At 36.9% G+C, this 16,686-nt stretch overlaps 2 protein-coding genes across 2 annotated transcripts in view; both read right to left on the bottom strand.

Annotated features, from left to right (window-relative positions):
• Positions 1-16,686, bottom strand: part of LOC139496309 (leucine-rich repeat-containing protein 15-like) — a 332,962-nt gene that overhangs the window by 115,029 nt on the left and 201,247 nt on the right. The window lies entirely within an intron of this gene.
• LOC139495341 (uncharacterized) lies at positions 8,558-15,921 on the bottom strand. Its single transcript, XM_071283646.1, has 5 exons — positions 15,834-15,921; positions 14,883-15,069; positions 10,554-10,657; positions 9,865-9,960; positions 8,558-8,632 (listed from the first exon to the last, which is right to left on the bottom strand). The coding sequence occupies exons 1-5, from the start codon at positions 15,894-15,896 to the stop codon at positions 8,558-8,560; spliced, it is 525 nt and encodes a 174-aa protein (XP_071139747.1). The 5' UTR covers positions 15,897-15,921.

Genomic DNA, 16,686 nt, shown 5'->3' with positions numbered 1-16,686 from the left:
ATATTTGAATATTTCAGTACCAGATTAGCAGTATCGACACAATACATCTACATCGAATGACTTAACAGTAGAGTTCAACTAGTACGTTTTAGTCATTGTAAGTTCATAATAATCGTCTTCGTTTTGTCACCTCAACATCACCAAGTCATGCTTCATATACCTACTAGATATAATGAAAAGAGATTTAAACTTAGTAATAAAACATAATTGTATACATGACATGTTTAAGTGTTAACAATGCAATACATAACTAGTAGGTTGTCACGGACAGACGGATGTATAAGTCTTTCAGTGCTATTTTACACTCTTGACTAAAGAATCAACGATAAGAATAAATAACTAATTTTATAAAAAAAAAAAAAAAAAAAAGATTAAGAAGAAAAAGACATCAAATTATTATGAACATTTAAAGTCCAGAATTATTCCAACATCTTCAGCTGTTTGTATATCCAGATAACTTCTCTATATGTTAGTTCGTTATGACTAGTTATGGTATCGTGCACGACAGTTTCACTATTATACGTAGATATGTTGTTTGTTGTATGATGTATGATGGCGTTTAATCTATATGACCACTCTTAACACCGCATCATTGTATACTCTGGGGCAGGCTGGAACCTAATAATAATATAATTGTACAAACTATTTATTACGATTATCAATTTAGATATGCATTCTACTTGCACGTTCATGCATCATTGACATGAACTCAATAATCTCACGTTCATAAAATGAACATATGTATTCTATTGATTTACGAAAATAAATACGCACATACATTTTATATGTAGCAAAATGTGTCATACTGTAATAAATATCATAATGTGCATGATAGTTTCACGTACATCAGGAAATCCGGAATCTTGTACACATAATATCACGTACATTCAATTTGTACACGTAATTAGCAATCTTGTTCTTGTTCACTAGTAAAAACGCAAATATCTGAATATAAAACATTGTTTTCATATCTTTAAACCCATTCACATAGCATTCTAAATTGTACAATTTACATGATGGAAAATTGTCTGCAGAAGTCTGCAAGTTTCGGAAATTTTACAAACAAAAGTAACACACAGAAAAGTACAAATATATGTAAGAATAAAACACTTACCTCGAAATTGATGGACTATATACAGTCGAACCATTGTAGGTTAAATTTAGATATCAAATATGAAATGCTCTAACGAGTGTGGCATCCTTCCACACTAAAATCCAAAGCAGAAATAAAAGCCAACGCGTCCAAATAACTCATCCGACCACTGTGTTAGACTCTGAGGACAGCAATTGTCGAGACTATGTTACTGTGAAATACTGGGCTACTCTTTCCAAAGGAATCATCCCTGTAGTCAATTGAAAAGCAGCTCAACAAGATGTACCTGTACCTGTACCGCCTCATTCATATATTAATGTTTATGATTTTCCAGGTATAAAAAGTCTCGCCGAATATCTTACTAAAATTAGTCGGAATAGCACGTTATTTCACAGTTATTTTAAATGGAGAGACCATTTTCAGATTTTTACTTCGTTTTGGAATAGTTTTTGTAATTTTTGCACCACCCTCTACGACAAAAGTGTTCCAGCTAAAGTATATACGGATCTAGAGGGATGGCTGAGGGATGATTACTGCCAACGATTTACAGTAAGTTGAGACCTGGTTTTGTTAGTCCGAGATTACTCTAATGTCCAACGGTTATTTTGCCAGACAAACTAGGGCCTCGGAACGTAAGAGCTCGTCCCATATCAAAAAGTGGATATTTGCCCATCCAAAGTAGATGCGCTGCTTCGTTGCTTCCAACTAACGGCATTGGAATTATATAAATCGGGTATCAATTTGTTCATTTTTCATTTATCTCTTCATTTATGTAAGCTTCACCTACCTGCCACCCTTCATTTTTCCATATTTAAACAGTTTTCACAGTGACCCATCGAATCAGACATTTTTACATTTATTTTCAAAAGGACGTTAAGTTACGAGAGATTTCTGACACTCTTGTCTGGCAAAACATACGTCAGAGTAATCTTGGACTAGGTTTTGTGTGTTCGTTCAAGATAAAACTAGTATCCAAGCTGTAGTTTGTTATCTTCCCTATTAACGACTGTAAGTTTTTGGTTAGTTAACAATAAGAAAAAATAAATAATTTCAGACAGCTTCCTAGCAAGAACCGATGCCAATAGACACAGCAATCAGCAGGACATCGGGAAAGTTTGGAATACCGAAATTCTTGCTTCGAAAGTTTGATTTCCAGTTGTCTCCTCTGTCATTTCCCACAGTATGTATGCCTACTCCTCCGCATGACTACCCAAGTGCCCTGATGCCTACTCCTCTGCATGACTACCTGAGTGCCTGATGCCTACTCCTCCGCATGACTACCTGAGTGCATGATGCCTACTCCTCCACATTACTACCCGAGTGCCTGATGCCTACTCCTCCGCATGTCTACCAGAGTGCCTGATGCATACTCCTCCGCATGACTACCTGATTGCCTGATGCCTACTCTTCCGCATGACTACCCGAGTGCCTGATGCATACTCCTCCGCATGACTACCCGAGGCCCGTGCTTGATGCATTGGGCCGTGCCTGATTCCTCGGCCCATAACAATTGTCAATTGCTGACGTTGAAAGTCAGAAAGTAAATAAGTAAAAATCCAAATGAGGAAACGAGGACGGCTCAGGTAGACAGATTTAGAAAAACAAAATCTGATTTAAATTAAAGTACAAAAATAAGATTTATGTTTAAAGTTTGTGTTTGATCAATCTTCAATCATTTCAGATATTTTTAGCCGGTTAAATAATGCAAACAACGATACAAATGGATACATTGGTGAATATGATGGCATAATTGATTACTTGTAACAGAAGCTAACACTTCGCGCACAAAAAATGTGGGGGTGGTGGTGGAAGTGAGGAATGGGGGGGGGGGGGGGGTGTCGATAAAATTCAGATTGTTATTTCTTAAACTTTTGTACAAAGCCGGTTAGATGTGCTAATTACATCTTTCGGTAACCTTGCGTGTTGCACACATACCCAACCCTTCGAAATTGCACGTGTTCTTCATTTTTTTCTTTTTGTTTGTTTCATTTTTTGAATCTGCTGCATAACACACAAAAGGAGAGGTTGAACAAACGAAGAATCAGCAAAAAGGAAATAAAGGGATATGATCGGAGGAATACAAAAACACACGATGGACAACACTATGTAGTATCCGGAGGATTAGTTTTAGGTCATCAGACAGACCATCTAGAGATGTCCGAAGGACTACCCAGAAACCATCCTCTTCCGGTTGAACTAATGGCTATATGCAGACGTCTATTCACACTAGGAAGAGCAATCGGCCGTTCCTGACTGCAGGAACGACCATCCAAGGTATATATCGGTCTTGAGATATACTCGGGATCACAACATTGGCGCTGCGAGCAATCAGCGGGCAGTGTTACGTCTTTAAGAGACATTTTTTTATGTTTTTACCGTGCAGGTAGTGTACGGCAAAAAATAGTAAGACAGGAGGGGAAAGGTGATTTGGTTTATTCCAGCACGGGAATAAGTCATTTCAGGCACTCGTGGAGTATTTTGGAGGAATACTTCACGGTTGTTTAGGAGAAGGACTTGTTCAAGTAGTCGTCAGGCTACCTTGCTGACCCTGAATTGACAGCTGAGTACCAGTCACCGATAACTGCAGAGTAGAAGGACGGGTTACCAGTCGACAAGTTATTGTTTTGTTTACTTCTGATAACCGCAGACCAGAAGGACGGGTTACCAGTCGTATTGTTATTGTTATTGTTTTGTTTACTTCTGATAACCGCAGACCAGAAGGACGGGTTACCAGTCGTATTGTTATTGTTATTGTTTTGTTTACTTCTGATAACCGCAGACCAGAAGGACGGGTTACCAGTCGTATTGTTATTGTTATTGTTTTGTTTACTTTTGTTAACCGCAGACCAGAAGGACGGGTTACCCGAAGCAGTAGTATTTCTGTTATTAAATAAATAAATTGTGGTATTGAGTGTGTCGTTTGTTGTTGTTTATTCTTTAAATAAATAAACTTTGTTATAAATTGTTGTTCAGTGATTTACAGTTACAAATGTCGGTTGTAAACCTAAACACTTGTAGCTTTCAAGAGTTACTCCAGCTCCCAGGTATAGGCATAAAAACTGGGGAGCAAATAATGGACATTAGGGAGAGCAAGGGCTTTGTGACCGAGTCAGACTTGTCCACTATCTCCCACCTACGAGTAAAAAGGGGCCTCTTATCCAGGCTGGACTCCAGCCCAAATGGAGGTGGCCAAAATATTGGGCCACCACCTCAGGCCCAAGGCAGGCATGGTGAGATGTTAGACAGGAGACACATTGCACCACAGGGGACACCCTCCTAAGTACTTGGCCAATCTGCATTTAGGCAAGAAGCATGGCATCAGGGGCAAAGTCCCGGGCCCTTGGAAGGGCCCAGCCAGATGGACTCTGCCCTCCTTGAATATAGTTCATATCCCGGTGATGCTAATGCTAGACCTGAACCCACAGGGAATTGGGATGGGGGCTACAGAGAACAGTTACAGAAAAAAGAGTGGAGTCACCATGTTATTGGTGACCCAAACCAAGGTAGTCCCCCTCACCACATGTACAGGGGTAGTATTGGGAACAAGCCGTATTGCCAGGTAAAGACAGTGCGTGGGACAAACTTACCCCGAACTATTGAGGCACACCTTCACACCCCATGGGTCACGCAAGCAACTATGCAGGTCAGGGGTCAGCACCCTGTACCCAACCAGCTTACACTGGTGGGGGACAGTATGAGATGGCCTGCAGTAAGTTTGGCAAGAGGCAAGACAATAGGGGTGCGGACACAAGGCAGACCCCATCTCATGACTATGGGGATAGGCAACCCAAGAACCAGTATAATCAAGTGTATACAGGCCTACCCAGTACCCTATAATGAGGATAGGCCTATGGAAAACCCAAGGGGACCTGACAACAGTGATGGGGTACGAGGAACTTTATGTGGCGTCTCAAAAGTTACCAATGCCCCAAAAAATATTAAGTATGACGGAAAGGGCAACTGGCAGGCCTTTTTCAAAAAATTTGCAAGGTACGCAGAGGTTTGTGAATGGGGTCCCTAGGAATACAAGACCAACTTTGCTGGTGCCTTGAGGGAAAGGCCAGCGAATATTATGCCCTCTTAACAGAAAGAGACAGGGAGGTGAGTTATAGGGAGCTTGTGGAGAAGCTTCACAAGCGCTTTAGTTTTAAGGCACTCCCTGAGACCGCCCGGGTCCAGTTTAACAATGCCCGGCAAGCCCCTGAGGAGTCTCTTGAGGACTGGGCTGATCGGGTGTTGTCCTTAGCCACCAGGGAATATAGAAACCTCCCTGACGACTATATGTATGAGCAAGCCGTAATGCGGCTGTGCCAGGGTATTGAAAACAAACAGTTCGGAGTGCAAATCTCTAACCTTGAGCCCCAAAGTATTGAGGAGGCCATAGATAAAATACGGCTATTCCATCACAACACACAGGCAATATATGGTAAGCCAAATAGGCGTGAGGTTAGACAGGTAACTGATGGGCAGTATGGAGACCACCATGAGGCCTTCCGTGAGTATCAGGGGCCCCATGTAAGGGATACCATGGCCCTTGAGAGGGCCCCAGCCAGTACATGGAAAGTGGAGTTAGAAAAGTCTAATAAGAAGTTTGAAAACAAACTTGGTCAAGTCCATGAAAAATTAGACGACATGATGGACCAATTCAAGCAACTCCTCACAAGCCCCATTGCAGGAAGCTGCTTACCTGGCAGACAGACAGGGACAGAAAGTTGCCACCACTGTGGGGGAAGTGGCCATTCCAAATGGAATCCCCAAATGGAGGTAAGTCCGTCTGAGGGGGTCCCTCCACTGACAAAGGGCCTCCATGGGAGGGAATGTGCTACCATTGTCTTAAGCCTGGACATGTTAAGAAGGACTGTCTGGATTAACAGGAGAGGGATAGAACTGTTAGCTCCACAATTCAGTCAAGCAGAACAGAAACAGGACCATTAAACTTAAACGGGACTACTCAGGAAGCCGGAGTGAGTCCCCGCAAATGAAGATAGGCCTCTCAGTAGTTGAGTCTGTACCCCAAGGCAGAGTAGCGGAGGCAGCTATAGTGGGCCCAGGGGTAGGGGCCAGGGAAGAAGAGGAGAACAGAGAACCCAGAGTGTTGGTTAAGGTTAGAGCAGAGACTGAGTCGGAGCAATGCTCCAATTCTGACAAAGAGGTGTTAAAATGTCTCTGGAACAAGTTGGGACATGGTGCACCGGAGTTGGACCACAGCCTTCTCCCAGGTGGGCATTTGTTGGTTGAGGAAATCCTTAAAAGGGACCCAGGCTTTGCCGGGTACTCCTTATCTGATATTCACAAACTAATCAAGGTTGATGTGGACAGGAGGTTCACTTTAATAAAGGACTCAGACAGTGGTTGTTGGAAAATAAAGGCCAACCAGGGGTATTCCTTGATTGTGGATAGCCCAGCCATACCATTAGTAGAGAAATGCGAGGTGCCCCAATGCAACTTAGTTACTGTAACATTGCTCAGAGGCGACCAGGAGGGTTCAGTAGCCAATATTATGAGGAAACCCATAGGAGCTATTTTGGCAGTTGATAATGGCAGTAGCATTCAAAAGGTTGCTGCTACAACAGAGACAACTTTGGCAAGTGATGAGGAGGCCCAAGAAAGTTGGGACTCCACCTCAGATGGTGAGGCACATACCACTTTGGTAGAAGGGGCCAGTGATAAGAAGATAGTCACAGTGTTTCCTACTCCTGTTGTTTACGGAGGAATGACTGACAAAACTGAAAACAGTCATACATCCCTCACTTTTGAGGACCATTCCTCAACGGGAGAAACTGACAGAAAAGCCGCAACAGAAAGCAACAGTCCGCTCAACAATGAAAAAGTTATAACTTTTAAATCTGCTATTAACAAGGAATCTGTATACATTAATCCAGAAAGCCCCGATTTGGGATTGGGGCTACTTTTCAAAACAGATTATGTTGACACCAGATATTTCAATCAGCAGCAGCCGCCACCAGTAAACAGTGGGACGTCAGTCTTTTGTGTGAGCACAGTTAGATCGGGTCCCAACAGAAGACAGTGGGACCCTGAAATTCCCAACCTAAACAAAGGTATAAATACAGTGCAAGTGAGGAAAAATGAGACCAGACTCTTCACGACAGAGAATGGATCAGCACAACTTCCTGGGTCAAACTATATCATGCAACCACTAAATGGCCCGGTTCTAGTTTGTATAAAGACGGGGAAGAGTTGGCATACGATCCAGACAAGAACAATTCACAGTTGTCTGGGTTCCCAATTAGTTGGGAACCCATTGTACTATCTTTAAGTTAATCAGTAGACCCATGGATACAAAGGGTCCGTTTTGGGGGGATAGGTTTTATACTTTTTAAAAATTGTTAGAAGGATAGGGTATATACTTTTTTAAATTGATGCATATTTTCTCTAAATTTGGTATTATTTCCGTATTTTATTGATTTTGGGCGACAATCACAGGGCCCCCCTCAGTAAAGGGGGCCTTATTAATAAAACTGGAGGGAGTGTAGTATCCGGAGGGTTAGTTTTAGGTCATCAGACAGACCATCTAGAGATGTCCGAAGGACTACCCAGAAACCATCCTCTTCCGGTTGAACTAATGGCTATATGCAGACGTCCATTCACACTAGGAAGAGCAATCGGCCGTTCCTGACTGCAGGAACGACCATCCAAGGTATATATCGGTCTTAAGATATACTCGGGATCACAACAACTATAATACTGAAACTAGAGATGAAAGTGAAACACGGACCCCGAAAATAATTGTACAAACAATCTCAGATCTCCTTAAAAAACAAGGTATTTGTTATACAACTAATGGATATTACATACTTATTGAAGGATAGTGCCACACGTAAAAGACCCCACATAAAACTACAAACCTTTGAGTGTGTCATCAGTTCAACGTTTGGAACAAGTAATTTCGTATTTAATGTATATCAATGCAAGGGAATGCTAACGACGGTTCAAATTTTACTGCACGAGAGTAGCATTTGGAATATCAATGTCTCTTCAGGTTTTTTCGATGCCAAAAAATGTTAAATAGAAAGTTTTATTCTAACGTTTAAGATCTAAAAGAAAGCAGAAGAGACCAAGAGATTAAGGCCAACTTTGCTCGAGGAAACAGAGCTATTGCATGACGGAGTTGAAAGTTCTGAGCAAATTGAAATACTGAATAATACACATTTCCAAACTAACAGCACGTTATTTTGGTAAAGTCCTTTCGCAACTGTCGTTTGCAACTTCAAAAGTATTAACAGCAATTTGGCATTTTATTGTTTCATTGTTATAATGTGTTGTAAGGAATATTTATCTCGTAATATCACATTTGATATATTTTTAATCATATTTATCCAGAACGTATTGTCGTTTTACAAGCCGGTGGAAACCTGGAGGCACATGAAGTTGATTCCAAATGATGATGCACACTTCCACATTGTCCAAATCGTGTAGTACCTAAATCATGGGTGAAGTCAGATGTCAAATGTTTACCCGTGCTATCCCATACCCAAACACTCCCAATATGTGTTGTTGCCGCTTACCAATAACTGCCATCTACATAAATATAAGTTTTTATATTAATGCTAACAATGTTCCAGATGACCAACATCTGTAGAAGAACATATATTATATAATTGTATATTGTGCCTTCCAAATGCTGTGAAGAACATTATATGTAGGTTTACAGATGTCATTTAGTCGTATATTGTTATCCAAATGGAGACGCAAATGTCAAAGAAGAACAAAATCTTTAGATGTAAAGAGATTATTTAGTTGTATAGCATTTATCCAAATACCTCGAAAGACACAAACGTTCACAATTTATACATATAAGAAGATTTGGTAAGAGTGCTTAAGAGTGCTTAAGAGACAACTCTCCATCCCAAGTCATAATTTGTAAAAATAAACCATTAAAGATCAAAGTACGGTTTTAAACACGGAGCCTTGGCTCACACTGAACAGCAAGCTATAAAGGGCCCCCAAACATGACTAGTATAGAACCATTCAAACAGGAAAAACAAACGGTCTTGTCTAAATAAAAGGCGATAAACGAGAAACATTTATGAACCACAACAAACAAACGACAACCACTGAACATCAGGTTCCTAATTTCAGACTGGTGCAAACATATACAGCGGCTTTACACGTTTTAATAGGTACCAACCTTTCATGGAATACAAGTCTAAGCCTGTAATTCAGTGGTTGTCGTTTGTTTGTGTGTTACTTATTTGTTTTTTTCGTTCGTTTGTTTATATAAATAAGGCCGTTAGTTTTCTCTTTTGAATTATTTTACATTGTCTTATCGGGGCCTTTTATAGCTGACTGTGCGGTATGGGCTTCGCTCATTGTTGAAGGCTGTACGATGACCTATAGTTGTTAATGTCTGTGTCATTTTGGTCTCTTGTGGACAGTTGTCTCATTGGCAATCATACCATATCTTCTTTTTTATATTCACATCACAACATAAAAACACTATAAAATATCAATTGATTGCTAAAGATAGATATATCGTATATAGTTGTGCATCGTTAATCAGATACAGATGAGTTTAATTGTTAACTTTTTAGCTAATGTGGCGTCATCGTCGTTATTGAGCTTATTTTGACAAAACTGACTTCTAAATAAAGGCAACAGTAGTAAACCTTTGTTTGAAATTCATAAATCGATAAATTAATCCGGGTTACAAATTAAATCTGAGGGATACGTATCAAATATAAGAGAACTGTGGAATGATTTCACAATATAGGTTTTAATCAATATCAACAACCAAAAAAACCAAAATAAACCTTATTATATCTTATGAAAAAGTAACGCATGGTATGGCCCATTTCATTGTCCGAAACAAAGTCAATAAGTGAGCCACAATGACGTGTACAATAATTCTGAAAAATACAAATTGAGTAAATCCGAAAACAAGATCAATATAGAAATAAACCAGAATGGATTCATTTTTATAAAATTTAAAGAATTAATAAAAGATCATAAAACTATTAACAACTAACTATAACATCTTTAAGTAAGATATTAGTCACGTATTGCAGTTGATATCGAATAGGTCATTTTTATGTATGTTGGCGTGTGTTTTTTTTTTTTTTTTGCATTTCAGTGTTTTTGTTGTTTTGTTGATTTCCTCTTATAGTTGATGCATTTCCCTCGGCTTTAGTTGAAACGCGGATTTTATTTCTATCAATCGATTTATGACTTTTGAACAACGGTATGCCACTGTTGCCTTATTTATCGTTCATTGACGTTTTGAGAACACAGTTCAGCAGTACAAATAAAAAAGATGTGGTATGATTGCAATGAGACAACTCTTCACGAGAGACAAAATGACACAGCAATTAACAACTAAAGGTCACCGTACAGTTCAGCAATACAAGTATATTCTAAAGAAAATATCTCATATGCCGACTTCCTAACCGTACACAATGTATATTATAGTGTCTCCAACAACTGTATTCTATCGTGAGTATACCTTTGCATCATTCCAAGACATTGATACAGTTCCAAATAGATAACAGAAGTTATTATGGGCAATGTACCCCATCGGACATTGACTTTGAAAGTTCAGATTACAGCCTGCAAATAACAGAACAATGAATAATGAAAACATTTTCCAAATGTGCCCTTACAATTGTTTTTCTTCATAGGTCACTGTTGTCAAGAGCATAAGAATTCTTGCTGTTCTATTATATTTTAAGTTTTGTGGCTTGCTGTTTGTGTTATCTTTCATCTTTCACTGAAATTTACATAGTTATCATGCTTAACTTTCCTTTCATTATTGTTTTTTTATTATATAAATTGAGACATTTGAAAAAAACCTAACGTTACCACTTCTTAAGGCAAAGTCGACCTAAGATAAATTTGGCAATTTTTTAATCCATTTTTATACATAGTTCTTCGCAGGATTATAATCTGTACATCCTTGGTTGTCAAATGTTTGGGTTTGAGCGTTCCTGAAGAAGAAAAATCCAGAAAAGCACTTAAGACAACTGACATTAGTAGTGTTTTTAAAGGCTTTTCAAGGGACTTGCTGTTAACTTTTAGACGAGGTGTTGTTTTTGTCGATGTGTGTGATATGATAAGGTACATAATGACTGACTGTTAAATGGAGGACGTGGTGTTATTGTTGTCGTTGTAGGAATCGGTATAATGAGGTATATATTTTCTAAATGACGAACTGTTTAATGTAGAACGTGTTGTTGTCGTTGTAGGAATCGGTGTAATGAGGTATATATTTTCTAAATGACGAACTGTTTAATGTAGGACGTGTTGTTGTCGTTGTAGGAATCGGTATAATGAGGTATATATTTTCTAAATGACGAACTGTTTTATGTAGGACGTGTTGTTGCGACTGTAGGAATCAGTGTTAATTGCATTATGACTTAAGGTTACAGTACTACCTGTGACATTATCTTATTCATGGTGGCCCTTAACATTATGTCCACCATGGTGGCCCTTTATGTCCATCATTATACCCCCTGTTGCTTAATCAATACACAAGGTATTAATCATAAACTAGTCAAGGATAAAGGGAAATCTTGGGTGCATTGAAGTGTTATAATGATATAACATACAGGTCATATGTCTCAGATAAAATATACATACATGTATATGTGTTTGTCAAATTTAATAACTGTGATTATGTTAAAAAATTCAAAAACAAAATGAAATAATAAAACTATTTGAACAAATAGCTTTATATATTTTTTTTAATTGACTCATGACTATTTGTTTGACAATATACCTTTTAAATAGCTTTAAATCAATTTTAAAAGTTATTTTTTACATGTACTTTATGGTAAGAAGAATAAATGAATATCATCTTCTAATATAATGCAAACTTTCCCAATGCCTGCCTTTTTCTATTGAAAAGGTGTTATTCAAATTAATTTTCTGAATTCAAAATGGTTTATAATTAGATCATTGTAGATAGACTGCATTCAACACTGTTTTACAAATGTTAAAAAAATGTTTTAGGACTTATTCTAAATAAAATTAAGGCAATTCATTATTTCTCTATTGAATAAATATATCCGAAATATTCATTACAACAATATTTCATAATATTTTTATTGTCATATAAACATATTGTATTTAGTTTGTGACAAAAAAAACAACAATTATAATGCAAAGATATAGAAATTAACACATGGAATGTTTTTTTTAGGTTTCTACCCTCAGTTCTAATTTACGACTATTTTATAAAGGAGCCAATATTTTAAGCATGTTCATATATTGAGGTTTAGCATTTCTTTCATTTTTTTTTCTTAAGAGACTTTATTTTGAGAAGGTAAACAATTTTCAAAAAGATTATCTCAAGTTATTTTGTTAATTTTACCATTAAGGAAGGAGTGTTCTCCATTGTCCAGCAAGTGGCACAGTTTACATATTCTATCCTTTCTAGGAATTATATATTGTCCACTATTTTCTATTTCTAAATTATGACCACTAACTCTCTACTTTAGTGACGCATTTGAGTATATACAGTTTTTATCAAAGTTTTTATTCTTAAATCTATTTTTAAAAATATTCTTATATTTTTCTTTAAATTAATTTTTCATCAAGGTCTTTAACATGTTTAAAAAGGTTTAATTCATTCAAGTCCCTGCAATTATTAACGTTATCTCAAAGGCCAGGGTTTAAGGAAATATTCTTTTCAAATGTATACCAAGAATATGTACATGTATCATGCCAGTCCAGCAATTTCAACAATGTAATGTACACACAAAAAAAATAATTTAATTAATAGACCATCAAAGTGTCACCATCTATATAAGTGTACTTTTGTCAAATTGTAGCCTTAATAACTGACAGAAATTAGCCAAACCAAAAATAACATATTTAATTAGTTCATAGTTGTTTAAAAAAGCAAGACCATTTTTTTTTCATAAGATTCACTTCATTCAGAGATGAGAACATTTTTCATTATGATTAGCATTTTTAATGAGTTTTTATCAAAATTTGATGATAACTAAGTTGACATTTGGAAAATAAGTCTCTTCAACAATGCAATAATTGTTCATGCACAACTCCTGTTTTCAGATTTAAAAAAAATAAAGATAGACAAAAATGTTTTTTTCCTAAACTGTATAGTGATATTTGTAGTTCTCCTAAATGATTATAGATGTTATCAAAATTAATTGTAAAAGGATTGATACTGATCAGTCTATTTTGTTAAGAAACCGGTTTGTTAAAAATTACTTGCCTCATGGTTTCTTTAAAAATATCATTTGCTTGATTATTAGTTATTATTAATAATAATTCATTAAATAATGCAAACAAACAATTGAATAAAGAACATCATGTACATTTATTATTTTTTTACTTAAAATATAATTATTTAAAATCTGTTGTCTTTCAAATGCTAGTCAATAACTTTATCTTTGACTTTTTTTTTGTTTTTTTGCTATTCAAAATTCCAACCAAGATGAAATTAAAAGAATAAGAAACAAAAAACATACAAAAATGAATATAGAAAATAAAAAAAAAAAAAAAAAAAATTGAATAAATTTAAAGACAGATAAATCAATAAATAATGTAAATTAACAAAGAATAAAACAATATATCATTTTTAAAAAGAAACCTGTACAGGTAAATTTTAATGAAACATACAAACTGAAAACTTCAACCTTGATTGATTTCAACAGGTAACATAATTAGAATATATTTAACATCAACCTTTGTGTATGACCCCAATAAATGGCCAACATCTCAAGATTGAATACCCAATAAATGGCCACCATTGGATGTTGACCATGCAAGAGGGTGGACATAATTAAGAGGATGTCACAGGCTGTACTGTAAATGTAGGACGATATGTTGTTGTTGTATGAATCAGTGTTGTGGGTTCTCTGGATTAAACGAGGCACATAAAGACAAACAGTTGACTGTAGGACGCGGTGTTGTTGTTGTATGAATCAGTGTTGTGGGTTCTCTGGATTAAACGAGGCACATAAAGACGAACAGTTGACTGTAGGACGAGATGTTGTTGTTGTATGAATCAGTGTTGTGGGTTCTCTGGATTAAACGAGGCACATAAAGACGAACAGTTGACTGTAGGACGCGGTGTCGTTGTTGTATGAATCAGTGTTGTGGGTTCTCTGGATTAAACGAGGCACATAAAGACGAACAGTTGACTGTAGGACGCGGTGTTGTTGTTGTATGAATCAGTGTTGTGGGCTCTCTGGATTAAACGAGGCACATAAAGACAAACAGTTGACTGTAGGACGAGATGTTGTTGTTGTATGAATCAGTGTTGTGGGTTTTCTGGATTAAACGAGGCACATAACGACGAACAGTTGACTGTAGGACACGGTGTTGTTGTCATTGTTATAGTCAGTGCTAAGGGCTCTGTTGGATACAGTTAGGTACAAATGACTTTCTGTCGATATAGAAGTATCTGTGTTAGGGACTGTGTGGGATACAGCAAGGTACAAATATATGATTAACTGTTAACTGTACATGGTGTTGAGTTGACATTATAAGAGTGCGTGCTTTGTAATTTGTTGGATACAATGCAGTCTACAGTGTATTACGGTTAATCGTTGGGCGTTGTGTTATTGCTGGCATTGTATGAATCGATATAAGAGGCTCAATGTGATACAATTAGGTTCAAATGACTTACAATTTGCTGTAGGACGTGGTGTTATTGTTGGCGGCGTTGTATAATTCGTAGTTAGGGGCTCCGTGGAATACAATTAGGTACACATTGTTTACTGTTACCTGAAGGACGTGGTTCTGTTTTGGTGTAATATTCAGTGTTAAAGGCTCTGTGGGATACAGTGATGAACACATTACTTACTGTTAACTGTAGGGCGTGGTGTTGCAGTTGTCGTTGTCGGACTCGGTGTAGGTATTGTTTTCTGTGTTGTCAGAGAAGAAGCTAGATTATGATTGCACAGATCGCTATGACAACATCCACCTTTTGGTTGTAATGATTGTCGCTTACCAAATATGATTCCAGGTGAAGCAGTGAAGCGTTGACATGTCTCTGTGTAAAAGAAATATAGTTATTAGTGACAATGCTTCTTTAAAGCTTTCCCTGTTTAATTTACGTACACTAAGTTGACGCCGTTACTTGTGAACTGTATTTCGAACAGGGTATCATCAGCTAGGTAGTCAGGTACTGACATAAACGAAGAATCTTTGTATTAAATCACCGTAGGTTCTAACGACGGGTGCCACATGTGAAGCAGGATCTGCTTACCCTTCCGGAGCATCTGAGATGACCCCTATTTTTTGGTGGGGTTCGTGTTGTTTATTCTTTGGTTTTCTGTGTTGTGTCATGTGTACTACTGTTTGTCTGTTTGTCTTTTTCTTTTTTAGCCATGGCGTTGTCAGTTTATTTTAGATTTATGAGTTTGACTGTCCCTTTGGTATCTTTCGTCCCTCTTTTCGAACAAATCACCCGAGGTTCTAACCTCCTCGGTCGCTTTTGATCATTCATATCTGTACATTATATATAACGTATTCATCGTAGTCTTTAGTTTCATGCTTGAGCGTTTCTGGTTATCATGGTGAGGCTAAAACATTATAAACTTCTACAGTCCATCGGAATTATAAAGTGTTATTTAAATTTTTACATATTTTTCAAAACGTTTTTCGGAAGCTTCACACAAACTCACCAGGCTACTATAAATATCATCAGTGACGCTCGAATAAAAAATGAAACTTCTGTTTACTCATAAACGATAATATCTTTGAACTGAAAAAAATAGTTGCCAGTTTATGAGTTAAACGAAAATCTACTTACCTTTGTTTCCATGCAACCAAGCCTGATTACCGGTCTTAGATCATCCATACTTAAAGTTTCCATTGAAAAACATTGCTTGCATATACAATAAGAAAAATACTTATACTATTGTTAATACATATATACTAATGTTAAAAATGTTTAAACGAATAAAAATATTTTGATTTTGATCTTACATTGATTAGGCAAAACCAGAATTTTTACAAATGTTGGTGGTATGATAAACAAATCAGCAGGCATTATGTAAAGTTTTGGTTAAATGTTACAGTACAGTTGAAAGACACTACTAATACGAAAGTGTGTGAATATTTACAGGGCGTAGTTGGTTTTTTTTGTACACAAATCCGCTAACGTACAAATTACCGTTATCTCCTAAAATTAATACAAACAAATCATTTATTTCCAAATGTTTATCGACTTGCAGTCTTTACAAAGTCAAAGAGATTAAGTAAGTGGCTAAGTATGTCATATTTGATGTGACAAATGAAGAAATATCACCATTATCAGTCTGTTCGGCGCATGTGATTGTCTGTTTAAATGCACAAATGTCTCTTAATCTTCATCGAAGATCGGTTCTGACCCCGCAATAATGGTCTTTCACATCTAAATTTAAGTTCAACCCACCACTTTTTTTAAATGTTCTGTACGAAGTAAGGAAAGTGGCAGTTGTTACCCTAGTGTTCGTTTCTGTGTGTGTTGCATTTTTAGTGTTTCTGATGTGTATTTAATCTCTTATATTTAATGTGTTTCCTTCAGTTTTAGTTTGTTTATTTATTCGAGTACAGATATCTTCGTCTATATTTTGACATTCCTTTATTGTTGAGGATGTTTCAGTAGGCTCTTCAATTGAAAA

This window comes from Mytilus edulis, chromosome 11 (genome assembly GCF_963676685.1).
Source record: "Mytilus edulis chromosome 11, xbMytEdul2.2, whole genome shotgun sequence".
Lineage (NCBI taxonomy): Eukaryota > Metazoa > Mollusca > Bivalvia > Mytilida > Mytilidae > Mytilus > Mytilus edulis.
This window is presented reverse-complemented; position numbering and strand designations above follow the sequence as displayed.